The 19,224-nt window shown below is 41.5% G+C and overlaps 1 protein-coding gene across 1 annotated transcript in view; it reads left to right on the top strand.

Annotated features, from left to right (window-relative positions):
- LOC143986573 (transmembrane 4 L6 family member 1-like) overlaps window positions 1–8,282 on the top strand; it is a 37,338-nt gene extending 29,056 nt beyond the window's left edge. Inside the window, exons 5-6 of the mRNA XM_077484973.1 lie at window positions 301–493; window positions 5,190–8,282. Coding sequence (XP_077341099.1) covers window positions 301–493; window positions 5,190–5,204 — 208 coding nt within the window. The 3' untranslated portion in view covers window positions 5,205–8,282. The remainder of the gene's footprint in view (window positions 1–300; window positions 494–5,189) is intronic.
- Window positions 8,283–19,224: the final 10,942 nt, after the last annotated feature.

Genomic DNA, 19,224 nt, shown 5'->3' on the forward strand with positions numbered 1-19,224 from the left:
CACTTTCAATGTGCCTTGCAAAGCACTTTGTATTAGATTTCATCATGCATCACAACACACATCAACATGCATGACACATATCATGGTGTGTTTATGTGCATTATGATTGGTCAATGTGCATCATGATGTGCATGGACACATATCTTATCACATGTGCTGAGATGCATTTTCATGTGTTTCCATTGATTTAAGATAGGCAAAGATGTAAGAAGACCAGCCTTATTAGGATTAGCTGTTTAATGGTTGAATTATCGTTTTGCTTAGACATAGTCATTGAACAAACTTGTCTCCGATCCACAGAGAGAATTACCTGTTGGATCAGGACAGATGGAGCATCTGCAAGGAACCAGAGAATGTTGTGCTGTGGAATGTTGTTTTGTTCTCTATTACGCTGGGAATCTCTGCCATTGAGGCCGTCCTGTGTCTCATACAAGTCATCAACGGAATCATCGGGGTGATCTGCGGCACCTGCTTGAGAAAAAGGAAGGTCAACGTACGTCACCTTTAGTAATGGTCATTCCTGCAGAATAGCGGGCTGTTCACACTTATCTGTTTTGCTAAATGAAAATATACCAATAGCCATATCATTATAGCCACCCACCATAATATCACCATAGACTTAATATTGAGTAGGTACCCCTTTTGCTGCCAAAACAGCCCTGCCCCATCAAAGGTATGGACTCCTCTAGTCCTCTGAAGGCATGCTGTGGTATCTGGCACCAAACCATCAGTAGCAGATCCTTTAAGTCATCGTAAGTTATGAGATGCGGCCTCCATGGAACAGATTTATTTTTTCAGCACACCCAGGCATCCAATCAGCACAGTGGTGTAGTGGTTAGCACTCTCGCCTAGCAGTAAAAAGGGTCACTGATCAAATCCCAACCATGACACTACCTGCCTGGAGTTTGTATATTCTCCCTGTGCCTGTGTGGGTTTCCTCCCACACTCCATGGACATGCTGGTAGGTTAATTGGCTTCCGTCCAAAAAAAATAAAATTTAGCCCAAGTATATGAATGTGAGTTGGGGACCTTGGATTATAGGCTCCTTGAGGGTAGGGAGCAATGTATGTGTGGAGTACATAAATTGACAGAGCTATATGGGTACCATAAATAATAATAGATGAGCATCTTAATGAGACACAATGGATAGGGACAATTGTAGACATGAACCCTCACTCTGGATGGACTAGTGTCTTTATTCAACCTTAATAACTATGAAACTATCCCACAGATGCTCAGTTGGATTGAAATCTGGAGAATTTGGAGGCCAAGTCATTTCCTCAAAGACACTGTTCTGGTCCAGTTCCCATGTGCCCCTTGTAGGTGCTTTTGGCTGTGGACATGGGTCAGCATGGGCAGGCTGACCAGTCTGCTGCAACAAATTGCAATGCACTATGGTTGCTATGGGACCCAGCATTACCCTTTTCAGTAATTTAAGGTACAGTAGCTCTTCTATTTGATTAGACTATACGGGACAGCCTTCGCTCCCCACCTGCATTAATGAGCGCTGACCGCCAGTGAGCCTGCCATGGATTCACTAGATTTCCTACCTTGGACGACTTTTTGTAGGTCCTGACTACTACAGACCAGGAAAATCCCACAAGAGCTGCAATTTTGGAGTTGCGCTGACCCAGTTGTCTAGCCATTACAACTTGGCCCATGTCAAAGTCGCTCAAATCCTTGCGCTCACCCATTTTATTTCTTTTTTTCAACACATCAACTTGTTCACTTGCTGCCTAATACATCCCACCCACTTTCCAATGCCATTGTTTCATAGTTTCATAGTTAGTAAGGTTGAATAAAGACACCAGTCCATCCAGTTCAACCTGAGTGTCTACAATTGTCCCTGTACATTGCACACTCACATTGGTCCCTCAGACAAGGAGAAGACTGATCAGAGATGCAGCCAAGAGGCCCATGATCACTCTGGATGAACTGCAGAGAACTACAGCTGAGGTGGCAGAGTCTGTCCATAGGACAACAATCAGTCGTACACTGCACAAATCTGGCCTTTATGGAAGGGTGGCAAGAAGAAAGCCATTTCTCAAAGATATCCATAAAAAGTCTCGTCTAAAGTTTGCCACAAGCCACCTGGGAGACACACCAAACATGTGGAAGAAGGTGCTCTGGTCAGATGAAACCAAAATCGAACTTTTGCCCACAATGCAAAACGATATGTTTGGCGTAAAAGCAACACAGCTCATCACCCTCAACACACCATCCCCACTGTCAAACATGGTGGTGGCAGCATCATGGTTTGGGCCTGCTTTTCTTCAGCAGGGACAGGGAAGATGGTTAAAATTGAGGGGAAGATGGATGCAGCCAAATACAGGACCATTCTGGATGAAAACCTGTTGGAGTCTGCAAAAGACCTGAAACTGGGACGGAGATTTATCTTCCAACAAGACAATGATCCCAAACATACAGCAAAATCTACAAAGGAATGGTTCACAAATAAACGTATCCAGGTGTTAGAATGGCCAAGTCAAAGTCCAGACCTGAATCCAATCGAGAATCTGTGGAAAGAGCTGAAAACTACTGTTCACAAACGCTCTCCATCCAACCTCACTGAGCTCGAGCTGTTTTGCAAGGAAGAATGGGCAAGAATTTCAGTCTTTCGATGTGCAAAACTGATAGAGACATACCCCAAGCGACTTGCAGCTGTAATCGCAGCAAAAGGTGGCTCTACAAAGTATTAACGCAAGGGGGCCGAATCATTTTGCACGCCCCTCTTTTCATTTTTTTATTAGTTAAAAAAGTTTCAAAAATCCAATAGATTTCATTCCACTTCACAATTGTGTCCCACTTGTTGGTGATTCTTCACAAAAAATAAAAATTTTATATCTTTATGTTTGAAGCCTGAAATGTGGCAAAAGGTTGAAAAGTTCAAGGGGGCCGAATACTTTCGCAAGGCACTGTAAATCCTTAGAATTACTATATGGCTAGCTCACATTTATGCACTGCAGATTTGCACATTTAAAAAAAAAATAGGAGATCTGGCATGATGTGTGGTATGTTGGCTCAAAAAAAATAAAAGGAATCGAAAGTGCAGAAAAAATGCACATATCTGCATTATGGAAATTCTCTATTCTTGATCTACTTACACTTTCGCCAGACACAACATCTTGAGTGTGTGCAAAAGCACAAAGACTGACATTTGCCAGAAGCAGAAGTGGTGCTTCTATCAGCCTTAATGTCAGAGGTCTTCATACCCTAGTTATTGCTGATCCCGCTCTTCAGTCTGTGGAATGCCATTTGCTGTTCAGGCTGGTCAGGGTTGAAGTGATAAAGAGTTTTGGGGGGTTCTCTTACATGACACTAAGGTAAAGAGAAAGATTTTTAACCGCTTACAGACCACCCGCCGTTGTTTTACGTCGCTACTTTGAAGAGGAATATCGATGTTATGGCAGCAGCTTCTTCAGCAGGCGGTCCGCTTTCAGATAAAAGTGGTCTCGGCGGTGGCAGAGGGGCCCCCCCCTCTCGCCCGTACTCCGATGCCCTCCGCCGCTTACTGGAGCCACCTGCAGCGACGGAGGGGATCGGATCCTTCTCTCTGTTAGGCATGGAGACGAGTGAGGGGAAGATGGCCCCCACTCATCTCCATATCATTGCAGGGCAGAAGCGACGTCAAAACTTCACTTCTGCCCATAGCTCTTAAAGGGACTTTTTATTTATTTTTTTAAATTACATTTAATTATTATTTTTTATTATTAATGCATTTTAGTGTAAATATGAGATGTGAGGTCTTTTTGACCCCAGATCTCATATTTACGAGGTCATGTCATGCTCTTTTTTTAAGGAACAGTGTAAAAAAATAAAATAAAAGGTAAAATAAATAAGATTTTTTTTTATACGCACCGAACTCGAGTGCAGAAGCGAACGCATACGTGAGTAGCGCACGCATATGAAAACGGTGTTCAAACCACACATGTGCGGTATCGCCGCGATTGTTGGAGTAAGAGCAATAATTCTAGACCTCCTCTGTAACTCAAAACATGCAACCTGTAGAATTTTTTAAACGTCGCCCATGGAGATTTTTAAGGGTAAAAGTTTGTCGCCATTCCACGAGCGGGCGCAATTTTGAAGCGTGACATGTTGGGTATCAATTAACTCGGCGTAACATTATCTTTCACAATATAAAAAAAATTGGCCTAACTTTACTGTTGTCTTATTTTGTCATTCAAAAAAAAGTATTTTTTTCAAAAAAAGTGCGCTAGTAAGACTACAGCGCAAATACGCTGTGACAGAAAGTATTGCAACGACCGCTATTTTATTCTCTAAGTTGTTTGGAGGTTCTAAGTAATTTTCTAGCAAAAAAATGTTTTTAACTTGTAAACACCAAATCTCAGAAAGAGGCTCGGCCCTTAAGTGGTTAATGATGCTTATTGGGATGATTTAAAGTGGATAAAAGTCCTCTGCTAAAAGTGTGTAGTGCTCCTACCCAGTCCTGAGACCTGCAAAGAGAACCGTCAAGAGCCTGTATTAGGAACCAGCTGGGTGAAGAGGTGCTTTGTTGCACTGTCCTTCCAAAGCTGCTGAACCAAATGCCCCCTATAACTCTGGGACTCGCTTAACAACCTAGATTCGGGGGGGAGGGGGTCCTCCTACATGCCAGATTCCTACATACATTACATGTAATCACTCATGCAGCGATTACCTGCGGATGAGCCACGAATAGCTGCCGGAGCTGTTAGCCTACCTTTGCTTTCAATGGGGCTTCCGTTCCGCAGCTAATTGCAGGGAACCTCACTGGGTCTTCCACAGCTAATCCTAATCTGCCCAAAACTGGGGAATGGGGCCTACATTTTGGATGGAGTGTCGAGGGATTAGAACACCTGTGCCTTTATTAGGAAGATTCACCCTCTCTAATTGCCGAGATTGAAAGTGAAAGAAGATCCCAAATTGAGTTGTCACCAGAACAGGAATAGAGGGGAAATCTTCCTGTTGGGACAATTGCTCTGGGGACAACCAGGAATTCCTTCACTTTGGAGGAATTTCTTCTCACTTCCAGTTTTTGACCATGGAGGAAACAGATGGCAAAATAATTAACAGGGGTTATAACCCTTGCTTACTCTATACAAAATAAAAAATAAGTGGTTTGCCTTTAGTTCTACTTTAACAGTACTGTATGAGATAAAAGCAGTGTATTCTGGAAACCTGTTGTAATCATTGTGTATATTTTTTTCCAGGCTGCTGTTGCCTGAAACACTGGGATAAGGAGTCTTCTGAATACATTCTTCTCTGGATTTAAAGTTAACAATAATATATTTTGAAGGAGATATCCATACCTCCCAACTTTTTGAGATGGGAACGAGGGACATCTATTAGCAAAAGACACCCCCTTAAAGGAGAATTATACAAAAAAAAAAAGATTCGGTAAACCCACAAGTGCTTTTTTTTTTACCATTAATAGTTCTTTATATTGGCCGTTGAAATTTACAATTGCAACAATTTAGAAATCGGCTGAAAGGTTTAGCCCTGGGAAACACTTTTTGGAAGAAAAAAAAAGTGCATTTTATACACAACTATACAGAGCAGACCAAAATAAGGGACAAATGAGGGGAGAAGAGGGACATTGCTCCAAATCAGGGACAGTCCCTCGAAAATCAAGGACAGCTGGGAGCTATGGATATCTAGATTTTTACTTTTTTTTTTTTAGACACGTGTGAATGTGATCTTCCTAATGTAACATATTTTTAATATTTTAGAAATCTTATTCTGCATAGAGTTTTAATTATGGAAGTCAGACAAATGTACTTATTATATATGTATACTGCACCTCTAGCTTCAAATGAATGTATTCCATTGTAAGCTTTAAAAAGTAATGTGCCTACTATCCTTAAAGCATAACTAAACCCAAGAACAAAAATGTTATATATTGCATCTTCCAGTCCTTGGGCCCCCTTCATACCCTGTTTCCCCGAGAAAAAGACCTAGAGTGATTGTCGATGATGGCTGCAATATAAGCCCTACCTCCCCAAATAAGCCCTACCCTTTCCCCAAAAATACCCTGAAAATAAGACCTTCAAGGACTTTAACTAGGGATTATTTGAGGGGTAGGGCTTATATTGCAGCCATCACCAACAATCACGCTAGGTCTTATTTTCGGGGAAACAGGGTATAAGCGCTCCGATCAGGCCTGTCTGTCTTTTTTTTCAGGAGGACCCGATTGGACCCTCCATTCTCCTCTATGGAATGACGGATGTAAACGGACTTATGTCCATTTTATTCACTCTCTTTAATTGCCCAGTTTAGTGTTATTACCGAGATTGAAAGTGAAAGAAAATCCCAAATTTGAGTTGTCACCAGAACAGGAATAGAGGGGAAATCTTGGAGTTGGGACACTTGCTCTGGGGACAACCAGGAATTCCTTCACTTTGGGGGGGGGGTTTTCTTCTCACTTCCTGTTTTTGGACATGGAACAGGAATTGAGAGGACACAGATGGCATAAAACAGACAGTTGGTTAGTTTAGCATTTGACTGCCCATAGAGCAGAGTGAGCTGTGTCCAGAACAGATGCCTGTCACCCGCCCAATCTGCTTAGCTCAGCAAGGGATCAACGGACCAAACCTCTGCTAAGAAAAACTGACCCTGCCTATGCAAAAGAGGCCTTAGATGTGGTGGCTGCATTCATTTTCATTTTTTAGGGCAAGAAATATTTGAGCAAGTACAGAACTTACCTGTTGGTCTTTTCAGAAATGTTGTGTCCTTCTCACTTTTTGTGGGACAAACAGAAAGCAAAAACAATGTTATCTTTTTTTGTTTAAACTCTAGCTCCCAGAACTTCTCCCGAGCCTTTCCCATCCTCTGGATCTCCTCACCCCAATCTGTACAACTATCTCCTAGTCTGTCCATTTTTAGATGGTCTCTGAAAACCCTTCTCTTCAGAGAAGCCTATCCTGCCTCCACCTAACAACAGGGATCACTGATTCCTGCTGTATTAAATTGAATTGTAACTGTACTGTCTGCCCTTATGTTATAAAGCGCTGCTTATACTGTTGGCGCTATATAAATCCTGTATGATTAAATAATAACTACTAATACCCACACTTCCCATGTAATAGATGAACAAAGGCCAATATGCTTGATGGCAACCATGGCTCCCTCCATACATACAGTGGAGCAGTGAGCGTAGCCACCTATGGACAGGAAATGTGTTATTCTCAGGATGTGAGAAGTGAAAAAAAAAGAAAAGAGAGCCTGAGAAAACTAAACTACTGCACCCACCTTATCTAAGGACTGGTAGGACATTTTTGTTTTGGGTTTAGATACTCTTTAATTAGCTAAAAAAAAATTGTTCTTCCCTCTGATTTAGCTTAGGTACGGAGGAATGACTTTTCCTGAGCAAAGCCCTGTGCGCTGCCATTCTACCATCCGATGAGACTTATTGGACTGTGGAACGCCAGTTGGCAGGTTTTGTCTGTGAAGTCGTAAAAAGTCAGATCCCAGTAACAAAGAGAAACTGCAGCGTTTGATAGGAGATATCGCATGTCAAACTCTCCTATTGAGATCAGTGGGGCTGCACCAAAATCACAAGCCAAATATTTGGCAATTAAAAAAAAAAAAAGCAGGCATCAGGGGGTTACAGTAGCGCCCCCTGAATACCTCCCAGCTGCTGCTATACCTTCCCGATGTGTAGAATCCGGTGTGAACAATTTTTATTCATGTAAATGCTGCATTATGTGCCAATTATATGGGCAGTTATAAAACTCTTCTCATTGTTAACAACATAAAAAATGTCTGTTTCATTGTACATAAATAAAACATTGGACATACAAATATAAGGTTTCCGTAAGAACTTTGAGGGCGATGTTTACAAAATCGACAAAAGTATAAAACGTATACCAACTCTATTACTATATAATATATATATATATATATATACATACATATATATATATATAATAAAAAAATATATATATATAAATATATATATATATAATAAAAAAAAGGTCTGTCCAATACCTGCAGATGTTCTCAACAAACATCATACTCCAGATATGCTTTGATAAGTCCCCCAGCTATGGACTATGATATGGGTATTATGTATAATCGTATTTCATCAGAGAATGTTTTTTTATGACTGATCGCCAACTGTGTTTTTTTTATACATATTTTGTAATAAAGTTGTCATACATTTTATACTTTTGTAGATTATTGTACACATTGCCCTCAAAGTCCCACAGGAACCTTATATCTGTATGTACATTGGATTTGGTGGCAATGTAGAAACAAAACCACTCTCCTTTTTACAAATAAAACATTGGACAATCAATCATAAAGAGCCTTGTAAATGTATTCACACCCCTTGATATTTTCCACATTTTGTCATGTTATAACCAGAAATGTAAATGTATTTTATTGGGATGTTATGTGATAGACCAACACAAAGTGGCACATAATTGTGAAGTGGAAGGAAAATTATAATTTTTTTTCCATATTCTTTATAAATAAACATGTGAAAAGTGTGGTGTTTATTTGTATTCAGCCCCCTCTGAGTCAATACTTTGTAGAACCGCCTTTCGCTGCAATTACATCTGCAAGTCTTTTTGGGGGTGTCTCTACCAGCTTTTCACATCTATAGAATTACATTTTTGCCCATTCTTCTTTGCAGAATATCTCAAGCTCTGTCAGATTGGATGGAGAGTGTCTGTGAACAGCACTTTTCAAGTCTTGCCATAAATTCTCAATTGGATTTAGGTCTGGATATGCTTTGATCTAAACCATTCCATTGTAGCTCTGGCTGTATGTTTGGGGTCGTTGTCCTGCTGGAAGGTGAACCCCCCCCCCCCCCGTCTCAAGTCTTTTGCAGACTAACAGGTTTTCTTCTTCGCCCTTGTACACACGGTCGGACATTCCGACAACCAAATCTGTCTGATTTTGTTCGATGGATTTTGTCCGAAACTGTTGCATACACACTGTCGGACAAAGTTGTCAGAAAATCCGATCGTACTTAACGTGATGACGTTATTTCGTTAGGACGGGACTACGTTCAGACTAGTAGCCAATAGCTTTGGTCTAGGAATTTGATCTAAGCATGCGTGGCACTTTGTCCGATCGGAATTCTCTACACATGATCGGACAAAGTCCGATCGGATCATGTTGTTGGAAAATTTTATAGCCAAGCTGGAAAACTTGGTCTGTCGGATACTCCGACGGAAACAGTCTGATGGAGCCCACACACTGTCGGATTATCCGACAACACGGTCCTATCGGACATTGTCCTTCGGAATGTCCAACCGTGTGTACAAGGGCTAAGATTGCCCTGTATTTGGCTCCATCCATCTTCCCATCCACTCTAAACAGCTCCCCTGTCCCTGCTGAAGAAAAGCATCCCCACAACATGATGCTGCCACCACCATGTTTCACGGTGGGAATGGTGTGGTGAGGGTGAAGTGATGTGCAGTGTTAGTTTTCTGCAACATATAGCATTTTGCTTTTAGGCCCAAAAATTTTATTTTGGTCTCATCTGACCAGAACACCTTCTTCCATGTTTGCTGTGTCCCCCACATCAGTGGTCATCAACCCTGTCCTCAGGGCCCACTAACAGGCCAGGTTTGCAAGGTAACTGAATTACATCACAGGTGATATAATTTGCTGCTCAGTGATTGCAGTATTCTAGTCTATATCTCCCCAAGGTAATACATAAAACCTGGCCTGTTAGTGGGCCCTGAGGACAGGGTTTATGACCACTGCCCCACATAGCTGTTCGCAAACTGCAAATGAGACTTCTTATGGATTTCTTTCAACAATGGCTTTCTTCTTGCCACTCTTCCATAAAGGCCAGATTTGTGGAGTGTACGACTAATAGTTGTCCTGTGGACAGATTCTCCCACCGGAGCTGTGCATCTCTGCAGCTCCTCCAGTCACCATGGGCCTCTTGGCTGCTTCTCTAATTAATACTCTCCTTGCCCGACCTGTCAGTTTAGGTGGACGGCCATGTCTTGGTAGGTTTGCAGTTGTGCCATACTCATTCCATATTCGGTTGATGGATTGAACAGTGCTCCGTGAGATGTTCAAAACTTGGGATTTTTTTTATAACCTAACCCTGCTTTAAATAGACTTGCCACCTGTTTGGGATTCACCTGGAGAGTTTGGGCTTTGAATCATGTGTCCGGGATTCAAACCGTCTGACACCCGGACAAATTATTCAGACCAGACTGTGGCTCACTGTGCCTGACACATTGCAGCGTTGGAGGATAACTCTACGCCATCAGTCAGCGGGATCCCTATCTCCTCCACAGAGCCGAGCGATCTGTTAATTCACCACACAGAGCTCTAACCAATCAGAAGTGCTTAGATACTCTGGCACCCCCCCCCTAAGAAGTTTGAATACCTGGCAGAGCAAAGTGGAGTAGAGCTCAAAGCAGAGAGTACACACGGCATACTCTGGCTGACAGTCTCTCCAGGGACCCCGCTCTTCCTCGCCCTGTATGTGTCTGCTGTGTGTTATGGAGCAGAGCTGCGGAGCCTGGGGTGGGGTAACGTCCTAGGCTGGATGCATCCATCACCTTTTTGGTCAGATATCTCTGCATCCAGGCAGCTGGACAGTGCAGGATTGTCACTCACCTCCTCCCCAGGTAATGATCACCTGCTCATCCCATTCCAGGTGATCCATGGATCCTTCTAGTACTGCCTGCTTCTGGGGAAATCCAGGCCCACCCCCATTTACATCACCTTCCTCATTCCTGGGATTTAACCCTTTCCCTGCCTTTCCTCCACACTGGGATATACATAATACATCACACCTGGGTGTCACCTCCCTCTGAGCCCTTGTACACACGGTCGGAAATTCCGACCACAAAATCCGTCTGATTTTTTCCGACGGATTTTGTCTGAAACTGGTGTTGCATACACGGTCGGACAAAGTTGTTGGAAAATCCGATCATTCGGAACGTGATGACGTTAGTTCGGAACGTGATGACGTTCGTTCGTTACGACAGAACTAGTAGCCAATAGCTTTGGTCTCGTAATTTGATTTGAGCATGTGTAGCACTTTGTCCGATTGGAATTCTCTACAAACGATAGGACAAAGTCCGATCAGATCATGTTGTCTGAAAATTTTATATCCAGCTCTCAAACTTTGTTGGTCGGACATTCAGACGGAAAAAGTCAGATGGAGCCCACACGCGGTCTGATTATCCGACAACACGGTCCGATCGGACATTTTCCATTGGAATTTCCGACCGTGTGTACAAGGGCTGACAATGCTAAGATGAGGGGATCACAGTACATCTCATGTCTGATCACATCATACTGACTACAGTGAAACTGGCCTCCCCTCCACCTGGCTGTCATGCAGATGATTGAAGCCTTGTGTTGCGTTGATATGGTTGTTTTTTTTTGGGGGGGGGGGTGGTTTAACAGCAGGTGCCACATTTATGTATTTCTTTCTTTCTTTCTTTCTTTCTTTCTTTCTTTCTTTCTTTCTTTCTTTCTTTCTTTCTTTCTTTCTAAGTGCTGGTTCTCACCACTTGCTGCATGGAAAACATACATTTCTGCACGCATTTCCCACAACACACAGAAATGTGCAGACTTCTGCGGAAATGCATGAGTGTCAATAACGCTTAATGGCACCCCCACAAATATGGAAAGTGTGGGTGTGTTTGTGTGCCACCAAAACACGTGGTACCCCAGTACCACTCAGTTTAGTGTGGCACCATTTCAAAAAAATGCCTTACTTTTTGTGCAATCCAGTGCACTACATGTGAAAGGGCAAAAATGTGCCTTTTATGTTGTGACCCGGCCTTTCAGGAGGAAGGAATACCTTCATCCACCTAATTTGTGTGCATAGAGGAATCTGTTAGTTTTCTTTCATTCAGCACACTGGATTAACAAGAGAAAACTGTCTATGGTCAGCTTAACAAAGTCCTGCACTGTATATACATTATATTGTACACTACACATTCCTCACAAAAGTGTTCCTTGTCTTAGGGCCGATTCACACAGCGATGCGCGGCGAGGCGTCTCCGACTTGCCTCACCGTGACCTGCACGGACCTCAGCGGCGACTTGCAGAGGACTTCTGTATAGAAGTCAATGCAAGTCGCCCCCGAAGTCGCCCCAAAGTAGTACAGGAACCTTTTTTCTGAGTCGGAGCGACTCGAGTCGCTCCTCTCAGAACGGTTCCATTGTACAGAATGGGGGCGACTTGCGGGAGCGAGGCGAGGCGAGCCGTGTCGCCTCGCCTCGCGTCGCAGTGTGAACCGGCCCTTAGGGTCCGTTCACACAGGGGCAACACGAATTTGAGCGAGACTTTGGGAGGCAACTTGGACACGACTTGAGTATGAATCACAGCACGACTTGAGGCAACTTACAAGGCAACTTGAAGTTGCTTCCAGGAGAGGAGACTTTACCAGTGGCCAATCACATAATAATCAGCTCTGTGGGAGGGAGGGGTTTGCCTATAAAACTATTTTTACTTCCTGGAAAGTTGCTTCAGTTAAGACAGGGGATCAGACTTGGAGGCAACTTCCATTGAAATCAATGGGTGCAAGTTGCCTAGAAGTCGGATTGAAGTAGTACAGGAACCTTTTCTGAAGTCGGAGCGACTTCAGTAGTGTACATTAAGGGCCGGTTCACACTGCAGGCGAGGCGAGGCGAGGCGACTCCGACTTGCCTCGCCGCGACCTGCCGCGACCTCAGCGGCAACTTGCAGATGACTTCTGTATAGAAGTCAATGCAAGTCGCCCCGAGGTCGCCCAAAAGTAGTACAGATACCTTTTTTCTGAGTCGGAGCGACTCGAGTCGCTCCTCTCAGAACGGTTCCATTGTACAGAACGGGGGCGACTTGCGAGAGCGAGGCGAGTCGTGTCGCCTCGCATCGCCCACTGTGTGAACCGGCTCTAAGATGGCTCTCATTCACTTACATTGATTTTATCATGTTGCGCGACTTGAGGCAACTTGGAACGACTTCAAGTCGGATCCAAAGTTGCTCCTGTGTGAATGGACTCTTAGCAGTTGCTGGTTACTAATCCGTCCATGACTATTCTAGTGAAGGTATTCTTGGCTAGGGTACCCCAGATATATAACCATCCCCATACCAGTCCTAAACATTCCCAAACCTTGTATATATAAATGATACCTGACACTGAACTGGAGAAAAGTGGCTGTTTTGCCATTTTATTAACAAATAAATATTAAAATCTTTTTAACCTCAATAATCAAAAAACAGTAACTGTAATGTATCAATAGAACTAGGTTGCAGGTCTTAGCCCTTGTACACACGGTCGGACATTCCGATGGAAAATGTCCGATCAGACCATGTTGTCGGATAATCCGACCACGTGTGGGCTCCATCGGACAAAGTTTTAGAGCTGGGCTATAAAACTTTCCGACACCATGATCCGATCGGACTTTGTCCGATTGTGTGTAGAGAATTCCGATCGGACAAAATGGCACGCATGCTCAGATCAAATTCCTAGACCAAAGCTATTGGCTACTAGCCTGAACGTAGTCCCGTCCTAACGAAATAACGTCATCATGTTACGTACGATCGGATTTTCCGACAACTTTGTCTGACCGTGTGTATGCAACACAAATTTTGGACAAAATCCGCAGGACGAAATCCGACGGATTTTGTTGTAGGAATGTCGGACCGTGTGTACAAGCGCTTAAGGGGCATCCTATAACCCCATTCAGCTTGGGTACACTGTTATACCTAATTATCCCCAGCTGCGCAACACCGGCTCGAAGACAAACCCATTTCACTTCACTATCCCCAGCCGTGCAAAACCGGCTCAGGGAAAAACATTACCACTCCAAATTGTTAATGCCTCCACAGACCCCAACCGTAACACGTATAGGCTAATAAAATGAAAACAATCCACAATTGAAGGGTGGGAGGGCCAGGACTTCCTTCTTCTTCTGATCCACCACTAGTCTGGTGTTGTGTGCCAAGCCCCCCACCTTCCTGAAAAACAACCAGCCCATTCTGATAACCTTCCCCTCCGCACGCCCTGTAATTAACCCTTTCTTGTCACTTTTCACTGTCTTCCATATCATGAAGCCCTTTGCCTATTTTTATTTTTTTTGCTACGGGCTTGTCTTTAAGGTCAGATCAGACAAAGTGTTAGCTCTCAGTGTACACAAAATCATATGTAATGGAAGAGGTTTTTTTTTTTTTAATTATTGTGCTTGTGCTATGCGTGCCACATTACTACTCTCCACAAAGCACCCAAAGCTGTCCTAGGTCTTTTACAATCCTATAGTGGATATTATAAAAAAAAGTGTACCATGCACTGCTAAAGTGTTTGGGTTTGGCTTGCAGAAAAAAGTGGCGACCGTAGCTTTAAACTTTTCCACAACTTTATCCCTGACCTGAAAAATTATGAGAACTGTGCTAACCCGTGATATTAGTATAAGTAATATTAGGTTGAGGAATAACCTCACTAATTGGGGCCACACTCCCCCCCACCAACTATACTTGCTTTGAACAAACTACAGTGGTAATTAATGAAAAGCATTAATATCCTAAAGTGAAAAATAAACACTTATCAAATATCTCAAAAATATAAGATGAATTCGTGACCAAAACTATAGTGCAAGAAATGATAATATATGTGTATAAATTCCTCCGAACCTGCACATAAAAAACATGACTAGCAACACATACTAAAGTCCTCTAAAATGAGAGTCCAACAAAAGATATGTGCACCACTTGTGACCATAAGTGTGACAAATTCAAATAAATAAAAGAATAAACGTCCATCCACAAAAATATGCTAATGTTGTGAGCCATGTAGAATCCACCACCACCTATGTGAGAATTGGCTTCTTACCGGAACATTCAGACCCCAAAGGGTCAGAATTGGCTTATGAAAGTTATGGCAGCTTCTCCAACCATCACCATCTCCAACCATCTCCATCGTTATAAATGGTCTCCAATGTATACATCAACTGTAACTGGCTTCCAAATGGCTCTCCCATTAACAGTGACTCATAGGTGGGCATCCATGCATAAAAAACAGAATGGCTCCAAATAGTGTAAAATCCCAATTTATTATGATGAAAAAAGTAAAAATTTGCACTTACAAACTTGAAGAAAACAGCAGGCCTTAAGTGGGTTGCGCCAGCCGGAACACACACCATCACAAACCCGTCCTCCCCAGATCGTAAACACAAACCATGAGGTGACATCATCGTGTCGCTCCGATCCCTGACCTGCCTGGTGTGTTCCTTGGCCTTCATGATTCTGTTTCTTCACTAAGGTTCTCTAACAAACCTCAGAGGGCTTCACAGAACAGCTGCATTTATACTGAGATTAAATCACACACAGGTGGACACTTTTTACTAATTAGGTGACTTGTGAAGGCAATTGGTTCCAGTAGATTTTAGTTAGAGGTATCAGAGTAAAAGGGGGGCTGAATACAAATGCACGCCACACTTTTCAGATATTTAAAAAAAAAATGAAAAACATTTATAATTTTCCTTCCACTTCACAAATAAGTACCACTTTGTTTTGGTCTATCATATAAAATCCCAATAAAATACATTTACGTTTTTGGTTGTAACATGACAAAATGTGGAAATGAATACTTTTTCAAGGCAAATTAGAGATTGACATGATGCTTAAGGCAACATTCAATTGTCTGGTAATCCCAATAAACACAATTATTAGTCTGAAAAATTCATTTTGTTTTCCAGATTTTAACCACTTCCCACCCGGCCAATGCATATATACGGCCGGGTGGGAGCCGTCTACTCCTGATAGGACGATCAGGAACGTCCTTCAGGAGTAGCGGGATCGCGCGTGCGCGCGCCCGCGCAGCGGCGCGATCCCGATGTGCTCGTGTCACCCGGACACGGCACATCTCAGATCGGCAGGAGGGCTCTGTGATTGGCCCTCCTGATCACATGACGGCCGTGTCCAATCACGGCCGTCATGTGATGTAAACAAACAGCCGGTTGCTAGGCAATCGGCTCTCCTCTCCTCACACGGAAGTCACCGCTGAGGAGAGGAGAGCAGAACGCTGCAGCCGGCTGATGATCAGTGAGTATGGGCTGCTTTTTACAGCTTTTTACTCACTGATCATCAGTGTAGTGTAAACACACAACACACCACACAGTACAAACACAGTCCCCACATATGTCCCCAAAACACACATGTCCCCAAAACATACATGTCCCCAAATAATAAAAACACATGTCCCTAATAATAAAAACATGTCCCCCACATATGTCCCACTAAAATCACATGTCCCAATGATTATCTGCACACATATGTACGTGATCACCTGCACACATATGTACATGATCATTTGCGTACATATGTCCGTGATCACACAAACCAATTATTATACACTTAACGGAATTTTTTTTACCAAAAACATGTAGCAGAATACACTTTGGCTTAAATTTATGACAAAATTTGATTTTATTGGATTTCTTTTCAAATAGAAAAAAGAAAATATTGTTTTTTTCCCAAATTTCCGCTTTTTTTGCGCTTATATCGCAAAAAAAAAAAACGGAGTCGTGAATAAATAACACCAAAATAAAGCTCTATTTGTGCGAACAAAATGATAACAATTTCATTTGGGTACAGTGTAGCATGACCGCGCAATTGTCACTGAAAGCGCTAGAGCGCTGAAAGCTGAAAATTGGGCTGGGAAGGAAGGGGGTGAAAGTGCCCTGTATTGTAGTGGTTAAAACATTTTCTCGAAGACAATTACCATTGTGGAAAGAGCAAGTTGTATGAGTGTCTTTGAGCCATCATTGACTAAACACTGCCATCTATTGAAACAAATGAAGAATAGTTTGAAATTAGGATGCAGCAGATTGTCATAAAATGATAGCAATGGATGTATTACATGTTTTAATCCATTGGAATTTATAGTCCACCTCAATCCAAAACAGTCATAGTGACCCCTGACTCCCTCTTATTCCACCATTCTGGTATTCCGGGGATAGAAAGGCAGAGGACATTTCACCACTGGTGTCCAAGACAGCCAGAAAAGAAGCAAGAGTGCTTTTAAAGGATAAGTTCAGCTTCAAGGACATGTTACATGTTCCACCGGTTGTTAGTGTAAAACGTGTAACATGTTTCTGCTCCCGTTCCTGCTCGCCAATCCCCGTACCAGCTGTCACTTTTTGAGAAGGGCTCCGCCCCCTCCCAGCCACGCCTTTCATTTACAGAGTTATGTGAATGAATAGACTACATTACATCCTTTGCGGCTGTCGGCTTGTAGTTCTCAATTGTAGTTCATTGATTCTTCCTGTCAGTGTCAAATCGCCTGCATGTATGATGTACAATGTATGATGTACAATGTATGATGTATGATGTACAATGTATGAAGTACAATGTATGATGTACGATGTATGATGTACAATGTATGATGTACAATGTATGAAGTACAATGTATGATGTACAATGTATGATGTACAATGTATGAAGTACAATGTATGATGTACAATGTATGATGTACAATGTATGAAGTACGATGTATGATGTACGATGTATGATGTACAATGTATGATGTACAATGTATGAAGTACAATGTATGATGTACAATGTATGATGTACAATGTATGAAGTACGATGTATGATGTACGATGTATGATGTACAATGTATGATGTATGATGTATGATGTACAATGTATGAAGTACAATGTATGAAGTACAATGTATGATGTACAATGTATGATGTACAATGTATGATGTACAATGTATGAAGTACAATGTATGATGTACAATGTATGATGTACAATGTATGAAGTACGATGTATGATGTACGATGTATGATGTACAATGTATGATGTATGATGTATGATGTACAATGTATGAAGTACAATGTATGAAGTACAATGTATGATGTACAATGTATGATGTACAATGTATGAAGTACAATGTATGATGTACAATGTATGATGTACAATGTATGATGTACAATGTATGAAGTACAATGTATGATGTACAATGTATGAAGTACAATGTATGATGTACGATGTATGATGTACAATGTATGATGTACAATGTATGATGTACAATGTATGATGTACAATGTATGAAGTACAATGTATGATGTACGATGTATGATGTACAATGTATGATGTATGATGTACGATGTATGAAGTACAATGTATGATGTACAATGTATGATGTACAATGTATGATGTACGATGTATGAAGTACAATGTATGATGTACAATGTATGATGTACAATGTATGATGTACAATGTATGATGTACAATGTATGATGTACAATGTATGAAGTACAATGTATGATGTACGATGTATGATGTACGATGTATGATGTACAATGTATGAAGTACAATGTATGATGTACAATGTATGATGTACAATGTATGATGTACAATGTATGAAGTACAATGTATGATGTACGATGTATGATGTACAATGTATGATGTACAATGTATGATGTACAATGTATGATGTACAATGTATGATGTACAATGTATGATGTACAATGTATGAAGTACAATGTATGATGTACAATGTATGAAGTACAATGTATGATGTACAATGTATGAAGTACAATGTATGATGTACAATGTATGATGTACAATGTATGATGTACAATGTATGAAGTACAATGTATGATGTACGATGTATGATGTACAATGTATGATGTACAATGTATGATGTACGATGTATGAAGTACAATGTATGATGTACAATGTATGATGTACAATGTATGATGTACAATGTATGATGTACAATGTATGATGTACAATGTATGAAGTACAATGTATGATGTACGATGTATGATGTACGATGTATGATGTACAATGTATGAAGTACAATGTATGATGTACAATGTATGATGTACAATGTATGATGTACAATGTATGATGTACAATGTATGATGTACAATGTATGAAGTACGATGTATGATGTACGATGTATGATGTACAATGTATGATGTACAATGTATGATGTACAATGTATGATGTACAATGTATGATGTACAATGTATGATGTACAATGTATGAAGTACAATGTATGATGTACAATGTATGAAGTACAATGTATGATGTACAATGTATGAAGTACAATGTATGATGTACAATGTATGATGTACAATGTATGATGTACAATGTATGAAGTACAATGTATGATGTACGATGTATGATGTACAATGTATGATGTACAATGTATGATGTACAATGTATGAAGTACAATGTATGATGTACAATGTATGATGTACAATGTATGAAGTACAATGTATGATGTACGATGTATGATGTACAATGTATGATGTATGAT

The sequence above is a fragment of the Lithobates pipiens genome, unplaced genomic scaffold (assembly GCF_037356315.1).
Source record: "Lithobates pipiens isolate NorthernLeopardFrog02 unplaced genomic scaffold, aLitPip1_a1.2 Scaffold_17, whole genome shotgun sequence".
Classification (NCBI taxonomy): domain Eukaryota; kingdom Metazoa; phylum Chordata; class Amphibia; order Anura; family Ranidae; genus Lithobates; species Lithobates pipiens.